The sequence below is a fragment of the Hippoglossus stenolepis genome, chromosome 6, assembly GCF_022539355.2.
Source record: "Hippoglossus stenolepis isolate QCI-W04-F060 chromosome 6, HSTE1.2, whole genome shotgun sequence".
NCBI classification, from domain to species: Eukaryota; Metazoa; Chordata; class Actinopteri; order Pleuronectiformes; family Pleuronectidae; genus Hippoglossus; species Hippoglossus stenolepis.
This window is the reverse complement of record NC_061488.1, coordinates 12,997,934-13,014,744: the sequence shown is the minus strand read 5'-3', so window position 1 is coordinate 13,014,744 and position 16,811 is coordinate 12,997,934. Positions and strand designations below refer to the sequence as shown.

The 16,811-nt window shown below is 42.2% G+C and overlaps 1 protein-coding gene across 1 annotated transcript; it reads left to right on the top strand.

Moving 5' to 3' along the window:
• The first annotated feature begins 1,399 nt into the window (after window positions 1-1,399).
• acvrl1 (activin A receptor like type 1) lies at window positions 1,400-13,946 on the top strand. Its single transcript, XM_035159831.2, has 10 exons — window positions 1,400-2,063; window positions 6,922-6,993; window positions 9,684-9,920; window positions 10,246-10,454; window positions 10,549-10,648; window positions 10,728-10,874; window positions 10,983-11,258; window positions 11,445-11,642; window positions 12,469-12,599; window positions 12,902-13,946. Exons 2-10 carry the CDS (start codon window positions 6,924-6,926, stop codon window positions 13,046-13,048), a joined length of 1,515 nt encoding a protein of 504 aa, XP_035015722.2. The 5' UTR covers window positions 1,400-2,063; window positions 6,922-6,923; the 3' UTR covers window positions 13,049-13,946.
• The last annotated feature ends 2,865 nt before the right edge of the window (window positions 13,947-16,811 follow it).

Here is a 16,811-nt window from a genome sequence, read left to right as displayed (position 1 = left end):
ACAAAAGACAACTAGCAGAGAATACTCACCTGAATCTGATCTTACATACAGCACATTGCTCTGTAGTGTATTTCAGCTCATTGGTTTACTGCATGTCCAACCTTACAGTTTAAGTTTCTTCTCTCTGCTCTAATTGTGTTGTTTTGGACAGAGCAGGCAGACGTTTAAAGCAGAGAAGCTCTTTAAAACCAGCTGTGCACAGCGGACAGACACAGTGAGTGACTGTTGAACATAGTGCAAATAAAGAGAGTTTCCCTCAGTAGTTGATAAGAGTCTAAAAAAAGAGCTAAAAGACTGAATGTTTTACTTACATTCACCAGGTGGACGAAAACAAGAATCCTCAGCCATTTTCAGAAATGAAATCTGGAGATTGTCCGCACAAACTTTCTCTGGAGTTGCCTTTCACACATGAACAACGCAGCAGGAGATTCTCCACTCAGACGTGTTCACAGGAACACAGACATCTCCAGAGCGTTCAGGTGAGAGGTGGCACTGCAAGCAGAGGCCGGACGTAACGTAGCTATTTTGCTGCGGAGATCGCGTGTTTTTGTTTACAGCACATTGATTCTGATATCGGCCCTTATCAACAAAAGTTCGCTTGACATCCTCATGTGTCATCTACGTGTATGGCGTGAGATGATTGTATACTCTGGGGGGGGTACCACTCACATAGAGTCACAGTTCACCAGTTCTCCTCTGGAGGATCTCCTTTGTTCCTGGGCTCATTCGGACATTCTCGAGAGTTTTTACTCGGGGCCTGGCAGGAGAAACTCCAGGCAAGTCTCATTAGGACATTTGCGTTCTCACATACTACCCTTTCGTATAAATGTTTGGAATGTCTCACTCGAAGATTTGCGTTCTCCCATACAGCCCCTCCGAATAATGTCAGGAGATTATCCGGAGTTACTTCAGGAGATTTGCGTTCTCACATACAGACCTATAGAAAATGCCTTGGGCACAGGACATCTGCATTCTGACGTACAGCCCCTCAGGACAATGTCAGGAGATTATCCGGAGTTCAGTGCACGTCTGGAAGCAGCTCAAACTAATGATAATGTGAACAGTTGGATGTGGAAATAAGCAACTGTTTTCTAACACGTTTGCCAAATCAACTTGAAAGTGTCTAATATGTCAATGCTGTGTTCAGAATTTGGTTCAGCTGAAAAAAAAAAGCTGCTCAGTTGCAGCAGGTTTAGCTTTTGAAACATCTCTGTTGCTAGACGCATGACAAAAGCCTCCATCGGCCTCTGAACTTGGATTATAGTTTAATAACTGATAAAAAATGTTGAGTAGTTCTTGTGTTCAGCCAAAGACATGTTGTTGTAAGTAAAGGGGAGGGGGTCTTTGAAGCACATTCCTGTCTGTGCAGCGCAGACACCAGTCCACAGGGGAAAAGGGAAAATGAGAGGTTTTAGCAGGCAACAGGAAAACCGCTATGAGAACACATTCCAGTCAGAGCAGAGTCTGTGCGGGACAATAAGGGGTGGGACACAACTGTACACTATTTAAAAAAAAAAAAAAAATCGGTTATCTCGACTTTAGATCAGGAACACGGAGGACAACAAGAGAAGTTTCTTACTCCCCGGGACTTGGAGGAGGAGGGGAGCCGACACTCGTCCCTTGACCCACGACGATGCTCCGTGTCGCGGGTTTATCAGCGCCGATTTGCCGGAGATGAGATGAGATAGGAGGCGGACAGCTCGTCCCCGCTGCCCCCGGACCCAGCTGCCCGGTTCCTCTTCACTTCCTCCACACTTTCATTGTCACTGCTCGCATTGTGTTGAACCAGGAAGCTCCGAGTTAGTGGAGAAACGAGAGGAAAAGAAGCGGACGACGCTTTTTTTTTTTATTGTAATTTCGGCGGGTTGGTCGTCACCGAGGCTGAAGAAAGGATGTGAGCTCTGTGCGGATGAAACATCTGCAGCTGGTTAGAACATTCTGGGAAACTCTACGGAAATGGATCCAGTGGTGTTTTAAACTGGTTTCATTAGGAAGGAGGGACACTGTGATATGGAAGATCTGCGGAGTTTGCATGCGTTGAGTTAAAGGCGAGCAGAAAACAGGTAATGTGTGGTGTTTCACAGTTATTCTCTTTATTTCTGTCTATAAGTGTTGCATGATGTGCTGTGGTGGATTTACATGAGATAGTCTGACAGTGGACTTCATCACCTTTGACCGACTCACACCAAACTCCACGTGTTTCCAGATGTGAACCAACAGGTGTCAAACAGTGGCCTCTACCTGATCCAGACACTAAACTATACTCCACCCAGTCCATTATCTATCTAAAAACCATGATTTGTTTATATTTTACCATGTGTTCATGTTTCTGTATCCATCTCCTTTGTTTTTATTCAATGTTTTTCTCATTCCCACACATTTGAGGCACTAGTAGGTTAAAGTATTTCTATTTTCAAGGTAAATCAAATTTAATATCGACAATATCACAATATCGATATTTATCTCCATTAATGTTACATTACTTTTTCTTTCAAGTTTACAGACTGTGGTTTAATTTTTTTCTTTATATGCCCAGAACGACAAACGCTTGATAGAACAAAACATTTTGCGATCTGACATAGAACATTAAAACCAATTATGCATAAGAAATGTATTGATACGTTTGTTGAACAATGTTGAATGAAAATTGTATTGCGATAATCATTGACATTGTTTTATCGGCCAGTCCTATTCTGAAGTACTTTATATAGATGAACTGATAAGTCTGCAAATTGGTGGATACTGGCTTATCACTGCTGATAATAGTTAGAAATCACAGTTCAACATTTTTATTATTACTCTTATTACTTTGTCCATAAGAGAGAACAAGGTTGATATATTAACTGTGCAATCTACCATCCAGGAGATCTCTTGGTCATATTTAAAAAAAAAACTAAACAAAATAAGGCCAAAAATGTGTGTTCATGTTCTGCATCAGCTGATAAATTGCTGTCACATTGTTTAACTTCCAAATATTGCTCTTGGTCTTCGCCTCAAAATATAGTTGTCTGGTTATATTTACAAATTCCTTTCCGGATTAAGATTATACATATAAAATTGTATTAATGTGAAATTCTATGGATTCAAAAAGCCAATTAGTTTTTGAAGTAGTTGAAAAAAACTCCTTGTCAAGCAGCTTCAACATTTAAACTTTTGCTTAAAAGTGATTGCATCAGCGATATTATACAAATGATGAAATACATGGTCATATAACAGGAACAGGGGTCACTCCATTAAGATTTTTAGTGTCTGACCTGTACTTTTTTAGGATCTGAATACTTCATGCAACACGTGGCCTGTACTATGTGGTAAATCACCTCTCTGAAAATCACATTGGGGTGAAAAGTTCACACCTTTTGAAACCTTTTGAAAGAGTCACATAGGCTCTTTCCAGTTGGGTGCTGCTGTTGGTCCATGACATCATAAGCACATCAAACCCACACCTCTGTGCATGTGTCTCTTTCTATTTGCACTGAGGTAGTTTTCGTGCTCGTCTTCTCCATGCACGTATTCGTTGCAGTGTATGTTTATGAGAGCAGGGCAGACCGCGACTGAGTCGTCAAGCATGCCAAGCCTAGTTGTGTCTGCAGAATGAAGATACAATCAGTCTGTCGCTGGAACTCACAGACGGTCACACTCACTGACAAACAGTTTTAAGCTCCTTCCTTCTTAAAACACAAGCATCTCAAATGCTGTAAAAGTGTCAGCATGTAAACTACATGATAGAAGCTTTCCCAGTAACCGCCTAGTCACTTTCCAGAGAAGAGACACGGTTATAGACTCAACAGAAGAGCTGCCGCCACCATCCACCAGTGCAACCGCACAGTCATCCAGATGGAATGAGAGATCTGTCCACGCTCTGTAGATGAGAGGAAGAGATGACAATGCATCTTTTCCCCTTGGGCCGTGTGGGTTTAGGGTTTGAACAGAAAAGCAACAAACAGGAGAGAGCTAAGAGAGGAAGTGTGCTGGAGTCTGAAGTCAGGCTGCCATTAAGGAGGAGGTGATTACTGCTCTTTCCAGACAAATGAGACACAGTTGTTCTCGTCCCAGTAGAATTAAGTTCTTTCTGTGGGTGGAGTTGTGTTTATGAATTTCTTCCACTGCACCCACAGATTCACCGCACTGACATGGAGCCCGTGTGACACAGGAAGCGCTCTTTGCTGTTTAGTGAAGTATGGCTTGTGGTTTTAGTGAGCCTTCTCATCGGTTGAGCTGGAGCCCCACAGCTTAAACACAAGATAGGGAAGTCTGCAGACAGTTTCTGTGAGACATACAGTACTTATCAGATTTCTCATGTAAATTTGAAATGATAATTCAGAACACGTTTTTTTTGTGTGAAGGCAGCCAGGAACTTTATACGTTTTCTTGCATTCAATACATTTTTTTTTAAAGTTCAATTTAAAAGGAAAAAGACACAAATTGCATTAAATGAGTAAATATGCAAATATACACATTTATCAGCTGCTCTCCCCTGGTTTTCACTCCAGTAACTTTCAACACGACTAAATGAAAACACAAAGATCACGTGATGGTTTCCTGTCATTTGTGCTTAAATATATCTGGCGAGATGCATCAAAACTAAAGGAGGATATCCGCAGTTTTTGCTGACAGGTGCAAGTTCTGCTGCCAGATGTGTGCAGTTCATTTTACTGTCTGTGAGAGATGTAAGATCTGCTTTCTGAGAATATGTGATGGTGACTAACTGCTCCTAGTAAGGGCAAACAATGGCCCATATATAAATAGGACCACTTTAGGGAGCATATTTCCATTTTTATTCTCACAGCCCGCCTCAGATTAATCCAAAGAGGATTCGATATAGACTACATAAGATATGTTGCTGTATATTCTTGCGAATGTATTAACGAATAACTAAGGATTAATATAAGTAAGTGAGAAGAGCCAAGTATGAACTCAACATTTTATTTTCCACGTTGAATTTGATTCAGTCTTCTACATTGTTTTGAATGGGCTGTGACTTAGTTTCCTTCAAGTATACCAGAGGTGTAAAATCACGGGTTTACCAGAGATTAATTTCAGCTCACAATTCAATACTTGACAATTAAGTGGTTATTTTTTATTAGATTCGTAAATTAATAAAAAACACAGCAACATTTTTTGTATAGCCCACGTTTACAAATCGTAATTTGCCTTATAGGCCTTCACAATCTGTGCAAACGTGTTATCCTCTGTCCTTAAAAAATGCAGAAACCTCAGGGAGAGAAACAAGCGTAACAACAAATGTAACAGAGCACATCAACCACCCAGCTACAAACTGGGAAAAATGAAAGGTGTATATAACCGTGCTGTGAAAGGCCAGAGTGATTCATTCCATTTATCTGTTTTACCAGAGTGGGTTACAGGAGGTTTAATGAGGAGAAGATGACTTGCTAAGTAGACTCATTGTCTGGTGTATTTCTTGTGTGAAGCTTGAAGGCTCTAGTTGAGCTAACCCTTCCACTGAAAACCCAGTGGGACATGACTTGCATCCAAAATGTGCTTGTGGCAAAACTAGACTAAAAGCTTGTAGCCTAACATTGTATCTTGTGTGGTTCTGTGGACAGTGAACCACATCACATCAGTCAGCCTCTGTGGCAACTGCCTCATTTATTTACATCCCCATCTATCTCAGTTCAGCCAGTTTCAAACATTTGAGATTTAGTAGAAGTTAATAAAATATCAGGTCAGACCTCAGCACATGTTTCTCCTGGCACTCTGATGATGAACGAAGTTGACAGCCGGCCCTGGTTAAAAGCAAATGGTGCCCCAGCTGAACAACCCTTTGAACCACCCCTCCATAACAGTAGCATTTCCTGAATTCATGCTTGTTGGCTGATATAATTACTGCTGCTATTGAAGACAAAGAAGAAATTGGCCTTGGAACTGGAGTTAGCCTGTGGGTGCTGCATTGTGGCTTTTAAACAGTGAAGTCAAATGTAGAACAAGAATTCTCATCACAGGAATTGATAAACTGTAAATTCAGTTAAATGATGGTGAAGAGGAACCTTTAAAGACCGCAGGGTTGATGGGGAGTTTAAGTTAGTGTGTGCTTGTTCTCTTTTCTGCGAAGTTGAAGGTATGGTGAATGAATCACTATATTTGTAGATTATGTAATTTCTTTGGTGACAATGACATGATAAGAAAAAGCTATAGGCTCTGTGCTGCATAAAGAAGATATAAAAACCCCAAGAGGCTTCATATTTAGCAGAGCACATAGCAATAAAACAAACAACACTGTGTCTGTACTGTAGATATTTTTCTGTGTTTTGTGGTGTGAAAATGTCATCTCACTTCTGTTTTTAATGAAATGTAATGTATCTAAGCTCACCTGGGTGTCAAGTTACAGACTCTAGAGCGTGTGAGGACCCTCCTGCTTGCGTGACCCTCAGCGCTGCAGCCTTAAACAATGAGCAGACCTGAGTCTCGCCAGCCAGCCGGGTGGGGCTGCTCAATGGCAGGAAGCACAGCCATCAATATTTACTCTGCAAGCAGGGTAGTCGAGGAGTCGACAGGCCCGGAGCCTGGGTAGCACAGCGCCACACACAGTCTCAGCGCACATACACAAACACTCTGGAGTGCTGTTACAGCCTCCTTCCCCTAAGCCCCCTTTTCCCACTCAATGCAATTACAACGCAGGCAGACAGGCAGGGCCCTCGGACTGTTGTTTTTGACCTCATTGCTTCCTCTGCCAAAGAACAGGCTTTAACCACTGCTCAGCTCCTCATGGACACCACGATTAATCTACAGTCTGTACAATTCAGTCATGTAGCCGCAGAAATGTCCGGGAAATGAGCTTATTTTTCTAGAATAACCCAAATAAAATATCAGGTTTCTCATTATGACAGTTCCCAATCAAGAGACATCCTTAAATGTATTATAATTTTTTTTTTAAATATTAATTGTTTTCTTCCTGCTTCACAGAGATGGGAAGCTCTGCTCTACTCACAGTGGTGTTAGTTGGAGCGTTTCTGTGGATCTCTACCACGCATGCAGGTGAGTTAATGGTTTTATTTGGAGAGTAAAAAAGTCTTTATTTTATTCTATTCGATTAAAGTTCCCTTGTTAGAAGTGGGTGCATGTTATACCTTTATTCATCGGGGACAGTGACGACAGACAGAAAACTGACATGGGAAAATGCACCAAATGGTCCAGTCAGCCAGAGAGTCACTGCTCAAGGCATTGACGCCCATGTTTTTTACATTTACATTTTTTTTTTACATTTCATTTAGCTGACGCTTTTATCCAAAGCGACTTACAATAAGTGCATTCAACCATGAGGGTACAAACCCAGAACAACAAGAATCAAGAAAGTACAATTTCTTCAAAAAAAAGCAAAACTACAAAGTGCTATAAGTAAGTGCCATTTAAGTGCTACTAAATTGTTAGTTTAAAAATGTTATTCAAGGTATAGTCGGAAGAGGTGTGTTTTTAGTTCGCGGCGGAAGATGTGTAAACTTTCTGATGTCCGGATGTCCATGGGGAGCTCATTCCACCATTTAGGAGCCAGGACAGCAAACAGTCGTGATTTTGTCGAGTCGAGTGTTTGTCGAGTGTTTAGCTCGCAGTGAGGGAGCAACAAGCCGATTGGCCGAAGCAGAGCGGAGTGAACGGGCTGGGGTGTAACGTTTGACCATGTCCTGGATGTAGACTGGACCCGATCCATTCGCAGCACGGTACGCAAGTACTAATGTTTTGAAACGGATGCGGGCAGCCACTGGTAACCAGTGAAGGGAGCGGAGGAGCGGAGTAGTGTGAGTGAATTTAGGTAGGTTAAAAAACAGTCGAGCTGCTGCATTCTGAATGAGCTGCAGAGGTCGGATGGCACTAGCAGGTAGACCTGCCAGGAGGGAGTTACAATAGTCTAGGTGTGAGATGACCAGGGCCTGGACCAGAACCTGCACCGCCTTCTGAGTGAGAAGGGGGCGTATTCTCCTGATGTTGTACAGCATGAATCTACAGCAACGTGTTGTTACAGTAATGTTGGCAGTAAGGGAGAGTTGGCTGTCGAGTGTCACACCCAGGTTCCTAGCAGTCTGAGTGGGGGTTAACACGGAGTTGTCAGAGTTAATAGTCAGGTCATGGGTGGGAGAGCCTGTCCTTGGAAGGAAAACTAGTTCAGTCTTGTCAAGGTTAATTTTCAGGTGGTGTGCAGACATCCACTGAGAGATGTCAGTCAGACAGGCAGAGATCCGTGCTGCTACCTGTGTTTCAGATTGGGGGAAAGAGAGGATTAGTTGGGTGTCATCAGCATAGCTATGGTAGGAAAAGCCATGTGAGTGAATGACAGAGCCGAGAGAGTTGGTGTACAGAGAGAAGAGGAGGGGACCCAGGACGGAACCTTGAGGGACCCCAGTAGTGAGAGGACAAGGTTCAGACACAGATCCTCTCCAAGTTACCCAATAAGTGCGGTCGTTTAGGTAGGATGAGAGCAGGGAGAGAGCAGAGCCTGAGACACCCAGGTCCTGCAGGGAGGAAATACGGATCTGGTGGTTCACTGTGTTATGTATCCTAACCACTCAGCTATCAGGTCACATATTCTAGCTCCATTATAGGATACTCGGATGTTGACACTGGGTTAGTAATACTGTAGAATCCACTGACAATGCAGATTTTAATTCTTTGTTTAGTTTTTCCAGCCTGAACATAGACCGCAAGTTTCAGTTTCATGGTTCCCACAAACCCTCCAGCATAAAATGATAAAGAGATGTTTCCAGCAAACAAGCTCATACACGCTGACTCCACACTAAGAGCCTGGCATGGAACGGCAGAGTCAAAGTAAAAAAGAGGCTGATGAAGAGAGTGGGACGTTAACTCAGATGTTGTGGACCATGCCACGGCTGAAAGGCTCAGAAATATCTGACTTACATTTGAGTGTCTGCCTCCTAGTGGTCAGAAACTGAATAATGCAGCTTTAACTTCTTCAAACAAGTCCTCTGTTCAAGCATTCCCAGTGCACTTATTTGTGGATAAAATGTTCATTCAACATGTTTCCTGTTAGTTTGGTTATTTGCCTTTGTGCGTTTTCATGCACAATCCTGATCTGTAGACATTTTTCACGTGATACTATATTTAACACATACGTTCAGGTTTTACATGGCCATAACTTCCTATAAGACACATTCCACACCAGATCAAAGTCAAAGAAAATCTTTAGCACCGTAATGCTTCGACGTGCAAAGTAGTAATTCAGACTTCCCATTTTCTGTTGTTTGGTTCTTCTGTTACTTTATAATTTCAAACCTAAAATACCTCTCCTGGTTAACCACTCCGCCTTGCTCATCAAAGTGTTGTCATGTGGCTGCCCTGGAAATTTAGTTTTTTCTATTATTACGAGAAAGTCAAGTCCTCCTTAAAAGGGCGACTGTGGCCCAGGGGGTGGAGTGCTCGTCCTCTCACCAGAAAGAATGGCGGTTTGATCCCAGTCTTCCCCTTTCCGCATGCTGAAGTCTCCCTGGGCTAGATACTGAACCTCAAATTCCCCCTTGTCATAGATAAAAAGTGCATGAACGTGTTCGTGAATGGGTGAATGACAAACACTGTACTCTAAAGCGCTCTGAGTGGTCATTAAGACTAAAAAATCGCTAAATAAATATAGACTATTTAAATGTGTAGTTTATCACTTCATTACTAAGCCTCTGAACATATCTGTATGTTTAATGTTTGTGTATGTCCTTGTGCTCCAGGCACCGTTGACGACAGGAAGCTGCTGTGTACGTGCGAGAACGAAAAAGGCACATGCGTGAACGAAACCTGCAGAGGAGACCTCTGTTTCTACACCTGGGTGCGGGGCTACGAGGAGAGAGGCTGTTTCTCCGCAGTGAACTACAGGGAGCAGTGCTTCAGCTCCTTCCAGGGGTTCTATGTCTTCTGCTGCAAAGATAACCACTGCAACGCCTTTACCACACCACCTCCAAATATTAGTCAGTACCCAGATTGTTGGTTTTTATAATAATTGAACATCACAATCGTGAAGTCTGAAGTTTGACACTGAGCCTCATAATTGTTTAGTCCTTTCAGGCTCATTCTATGTTACTTTGTTCTGATGGGATTCAAAGCTTCCCTCTGAAATAGTAACTGGTTCCCCCTTGTGGTCACTTGCGGCAAATTCAAACTGTGTGGCCTTCTCTCTTTACGAATGATGATGCACATCAGGTTTTCATTTAACCAAAAATAATGTGCAGCTAAAACCTCTCATCAATGTACTGAAATGTCCTCAGCTAATTCCTGCGTGTTGTGTGTATCCAGATGGAGAAACAACAACAACAACGCCCCCGGAATTCGCTCGCCCAGAGCTGTGGATCACTGTGTCCGTGCTGCTGTTAATCGTGGCTGCCGGCGTGTGCGGCCTGGTGCTGTTCCTGCGCTTCCAGCATGCTCGCTGCAGACTGAGAAATGCTAAAGACCAGGACGTCACCATGCTCAAGGTCCCTAATGGAGACGACCCCACATATGGCGTAAGAGATGTTTGATGTTAAGATACTAAACAGAATACTATTGAAAGATTTTTGAGTTTTCACGTGTAGATCATCTCTATCTCTCTTTCTTCAGGATATATTTGATGAGTTCTGTACATCAGGCAGTGGGACGGGGCTGCCTTATCTGGTCCAAAGGACCATGGCCAGACAAATCTCACTTGCCGAGTGTGTCGGTCAGTCTTTTTTTCTCACCCCTGCTTTGGCCTGTTTGTATGACTTTGCAGTTGTGTGATCGTGTCACTCTGTCTCCAGGTAAAGGCAGGTATGGGGAGGTGTGGAGGGGAACCTGGATGGGGGAGAGTGTGGCTGTAAAGATCTTCTCCTCCAGAGACGAGCAGTCCTGGTTCAGAGAGACAGAGATTTACAACACTGTGCAGCTGCGACACGACAACATCCTGGGTACGGCCGCAGATTGTTGTGATGCCTTCCCTGTGCTGAGAAGTCATTTCAAAAAGCTCCAGCCAAAAGGCAGATATTGAAATAGACATCTTCTCTTCTGGCTTGTAGGTTTCATAGCCTCTGACATGACATCCAAAAATTCCAGCACCCAGCTGTGGCTCGTCACTCACTTTCATGAGCTGGGTTCACTCTACGACTTCCTGCAGTACAGCAGCTTGGAGCCAGAGAGCTGCCTGAGGATGTGCCTGTCTGTGGCCTGTGGCCTGGTCCACCTCCACACGGAGATCGTCAGCTCCCAGGAAAAGCCAGCTATCGCCCACCGAGACCTGAAGAGCAGAAACATCCTGGTGAAGCGGAACGGCCAGTGCTGCATTGCTGATCTCGGTGAGAGCCGTGTTGAAGCAAGGACACTAGACTCCTAGTTGCATCTGTTTCCAAGTGTTGAGACATAACAGCTGTTTCATGCTTATCTTGATAGTTTTTCTGTTGTGGTTAAGTTATGTTAAAAGTTGTTGATGCACTCTATATTAAAAGCTTTAATACTGTGCTCTGTGTTTGCTCTCTCCTCAGGTTTGGCTGTGATACACTCTCAGTCCCATGACTACCTCGATGTGGGCAACAACCCTCGTGTTGGGACCAAGCGCTACATGGCCCCTGAGGTGCTGGACGAGACTATTCGAATGGACGTCTTTGAATCTTACAAGCAAACTGACATCTGGGCCCTGGGCCTGGTCTTCTGGGAAATTTCCCGCCGGACCAATGTCAATGGTAATAAAACAGCAGCCTATCAGAATGCTGTGCCATTAGCAGAACCATTGGGTGTTTTTACCAAATTAAACTTCAGGAAGAAAGTAGCACACAGATAATGTGTATTTCAAAGGAGCTTCTATAGTTTGATGTATTAGTCTTCCACAAATTATCCTGAAAATGTGTTTTCTCTGCCATGTCTGTCTGGCTCATAGATAGTGAATACATAAGAGGCAGCTAGTCCCATGTCTCTCAGCACTCCAGTGTTTTCCTAGTCTGTGTCTGTCTCTACTATCCTCTCTCATGATTAGCTCTGCAGTAATTATAAACACTCTTATCTGGTGTCAGCACTCACTTGTACATAGTCCAGATGCCCATGCACACAATTTGTAGATGCAAGCGCACACATACGCACGCGCCTCGTGCACAAATGCACTTTCTCAAGATAGGCAGACATTCATAACTTTCTGTGTATATGTGTGTGTGTGTGTTTTCACAAAGACAACCACACACACACGCTCAGCAGGCCTTGTAGGTTTTCATCCCAGTGTAGTCACCAGGGAATTGATATCTTTCCCTGCTCTCGTGTTTGGACAAATCAACTTCACAAAACTCTCCCTGCAGCCTATCTCCATTTCCAAGTGGGCTATTTCAGAATGAGGAGAAATGTATGTTCTAAAAATGCATTAGGACTTCAAACTTAATGCCATTTTAACCATATTTAACATTGCAGTCTGCACATTTCTGCACCTGACGACCCCATTGAATCCCACCACCGAGACTGTGTTCGATAGTTACTGGAGAGCATCATAAGAAGTCTTCTTTTTTCTTTTGGGGCTTGCTTTAGGAATCGTCGAAGAGTATCGTCCTCCCTTCTATGACCTGGTGCCTACAGATCCCAGCTTTGAGGAGATGAAGAAGGTGGTGTGTGTGGACCAGCAGAGGCCCAGTCTGCACAACAGGCTCCATTCCGACCCAGTAGGCTATCTGATGACACACACAAACACTTGCACACGGACATGTGCAACAATATTTGTCAGGGCTTTGCAAATATGACATCGGGGTATCACCTTGTTTGACCTTTAGCACCCATGCATTCTCAAATTTACAGTTATGTCTGTCAAACATGCATAAAGAAAAAACTAAAACATAACTCACATATGTGTAAACACAGATCCATCATGCAATAAAATATACAATAACACTCCAGTCCTTAACCAGCAGTATGGACACGGTACACATACCCATGTCTTATGTCACATTTATCTTTGTGTGTCCAGATTCTCACAGCCATTGTGAAGATCATGAAGGAGTGTTGGTACCAGAGCCCTCCAGCTCGCCTCACAGCGCTGCGCGTGAGGAAGACGCTCTCCAAACTGGACCATGACAGTGACTTCAGCATAAAAAAACTCAAGCAGGACATCTAGACGAGAGAACCGGAAAGAAGGAGGGACAAAGGATTTGAAATGCCAGAAGGGATTTTGCATCACATTCGGAGCAGCACGGGGTGCATATCATTAACATATTTTGAGCTAATGACTCACACAGTCGGTGAACTACATTAAAGCCACATGACTTTGAGCAGTAGCGTCTAGACTGTCTCACACCGGAGGCTATGTTCTTTTTGCGTAGCCTAATTTTCTACTGCCAGATTTCTGGTGCTTCAAACCAAGAGGGCCCTTTAAGGGGGAAGACCAAATACATTTTCATTGTTTTTTTTCTTTTTCTTATGTTCAGCTTATAAATATCAGGATCAGAAACTTCCATAGCATAATAATTGTACCCAAAGAATTTTTGTTATACTTACAGGAATTCTCACTATTGTCGAAATTCCCCATCGTTATGACAGAATGGAAAATCTTCGTTAGCACAATTACTCATTCTCTTATAAAGAGGAGTAGCACTGGTTTACCCTAAAAAAATGTTCCCATCATGACCAAAGCCAAAGAAAACCACAGGATGAAGCCATCAGCTAACAATGCTAATACCAAACACATGACCTGTTCTGTGAGTATATTTAACTTAATATAAAATAAGCATTTGTTATCTGCACATAGACACATCGAGCTATATAGTTGTACATATTAGCAGCATTGAAACTGTTGCCTTGTATCTCATATGGGTTTATTGTAAATATAATTCTAAAGGGATATTATTGTCATCCAATACTCAACAATGAAACACATTTTATATTCTTTTGTACAACACCGTTTTTCAAATTATTTTTTTACATTCCTGTAGCTTTACATGTACCATCACTTTCACTATGGTAAAGGAATTCACATGTAATACTGTATATGTTAAATAAAGGATTGTATTTTTAAATGTTTGTGCTAGAGACCCTTTGTTTTGTAACAGTGCAATGCTTGCATTGGCCAGCAGAGGTCGTCAGATAATAGACAAACAGTGTGGGCTGGCAGCAGCCTAGCTAACCTCAGGGAAATGATGGTGTCATACGTTTTGCAATCCTGTTTTTATCCACATTGCATCATGGTAAAATGATTAAACAAACAAGTTAAGACACGTATGAAATCACGACATTGAAGAGTAGTCAACAGTCACCAGTAGCACGTTAAGGTGAGTGACTGATTCAGTCACATGACATACCTGTAAATACACGAAATGACATTAAGTTAGGAAAGTTTTCCCATGTTCTCTGAGTCACACTAACTTCACATCATGAGATACTAAACTAGAAAATTAAACTAAAACAATGTAAGACCAGCCTGACTGAATGAGGACTTCATGAATCGACATTTAAAGTAGTCCGTTTTTATTATTATTAGCATTATTATTAGCAACAGACATAGAACACACAATAAACACAATCAGCACAACAACCAAATCACAGTTTACAAACCAAATCAGATTGTGGCTGAACTGAAGAGCTAAAAAGTGAAAGTGCTGAGACTTTAAGAAAACAAACTTTATCATAAATCCAAATTGTATCTGCATCAGCCTTGTATCTGTACCTTCTCGCCTTCATGTGATATCTGTTTTCTTTCAGTATCTGTTGTTTGTACTTCCTTTATCTTTGTTTGTGTGTGTGTGTGTGTGTGTGTGTGTGTGTGTGTGTGTGTATGTGTGTGTTATCTGTCCGCCTGGTTGTTCAACAAACTCCAGAGAGATAATACTCCCACAAAGCCCCACTCTGTCTGGTCAGTCAGATGAAGAGCTGGTTATTTTTACCACTGCATGGGGGTGTTCAAGTATCAGAGAGTCCAGCCCCCCCCCCCTCTGTCTGTGAGTGCTAAGGCCCATCTCACTTCTCCCTCTGTTTCCCTCCTCTGTGTATTCTTTTTCACAGGGGGATCATTCCAAATGGCTCGAGTGAGACAGGGGGATTTGTGCAGCAGACGAGGCGCACTGAAGAAATGTGGGGGATAAATCGGACAGGGCCGATAACGGACAGATATTAAGCCATAGAGGAGAGTGTGCAGACACAACTAGGCTCGAGGAGAGATCAGTGAGAGGATAGGTGATAAAAGCAGCTGCAAATAAAGTCCCAAATGTTCCTGGTCGCAGCCTAACTACCTCCTCCTGAGCTGTGTCCTCAACACATGACAGCTGGATATGTTGATGAGCTGGATATATCCAAGCTGAGAGGAAATCCTGAATGAAGCTGGGCCATGTGACCTTTAGTTACTTTGGGTTGGTTCATGGTTATTTTACACTTTCTCACCAAAACCGGATTCTTAAAATGAAATGCAAGAGCTGCTATACATGGGCTGCACACACATATATATATATATTGCTTTTTAAGTCTTATCAAAGCACTTTACAGATCAAGTCATATACACACACACATTCATGCAGTGCTTCTGTACACAGAATTCATAAACTGCCAGTACAACCATCAGGGCAATTCGGGGGCTCAGTGCCTTGCCCAAGGACACTTCAGCATGCAGACAGGAAGAGCCGGGAAGCAAACCACCAACCTTTACACCTGAGCCATAGTCTGAAATGATGAGCCATGTGATCTGAGATAAAACTAGAATAACTAGAATACCACTCTATAGAACAACGCCCTCTCTCGTAATGTTGAAGTGCATAAAGGTTCCTGGATCCACACAAAAACATTTATGTTTATTCCCCGTCTCATAGCACATCCTCACACCAAGTATCACTTCAGTTGTTTATTGCTGAGAAAACAAACAAACAACCAGACAAGGGTAAAAACATAACCTATCTGAACGGGTAATAAAATATAGAAGGCTTTCGACTAAATTGGTCTTTTGTTTTGTTGATTTCGATTTTTTTCAAGGTGACTCCTGGAGAACTGTCATTTCAATAAAGGATTTGTTTGATGATTGATCATTGATTATAGATAGACACACACCCATTTGTCACAGTCTGACTGGTCGAATACTGGTGCTGCCAGGACAAATGCAGAAAGGTCTGGAGCCACTGTGTGTATGTAAAGACTATATCACAGTCTATGACAGCCACACTGGGTTCCTCCTCTTTGAATGGAGGTGTTGCTTAGTTTCAATTAGAGTCCCGAGTTTGAACAAGACATTTGTATATGTTCAGTATTCATGCCAGTGGAAGGTGGTTAGTTGTAGACTCCAACAGATGAGTCACCAAAAGTACATCATGAGTAATAGCCTCAATCAGGATACATTAATTAATCAAACCTGAGTTGAACCTGGCAGCTGAAATGGATGTAACCACTTTGTATTATTGCTGTGTGTATCACGTCATGCAATAAATAAACATTTTGAGAATAAAATTAGCCCAACGCATTGAGTCTGATTTAATCTGTAGGGAATGTAAATTATAGTAAAATCCCTAAGACTTTGTTTTTCGCTTTGTTTCTGAACAAGGAAAGCATAAAAAGAATAAGTAATAAGAAAGTACACTGAATGAATGAAAGTAGCTTTATTGTTTCTAATATTTTCCTGTACACAGATTTTGAAGGAACAACAAAAATATCATTAGATCACTTTCTGATTTTTCTTTTTTTTTTCTTGTCAAATACCAAATTCAATGTTGTAGAGTCACAAAGCTCATCAAACGAAAATGGATCTGGTATTATAAACCTTTATAATCTTTGTGAAATAATAGATCATAATACTACATATAAACACTAAATAGATAATGTGGGAGCAAATTCATAACTGGTAGGTTTTCCAATAATCATTATTATTGACTTCAGATCATTAAATTACTGGGTGCATATACTAAAGA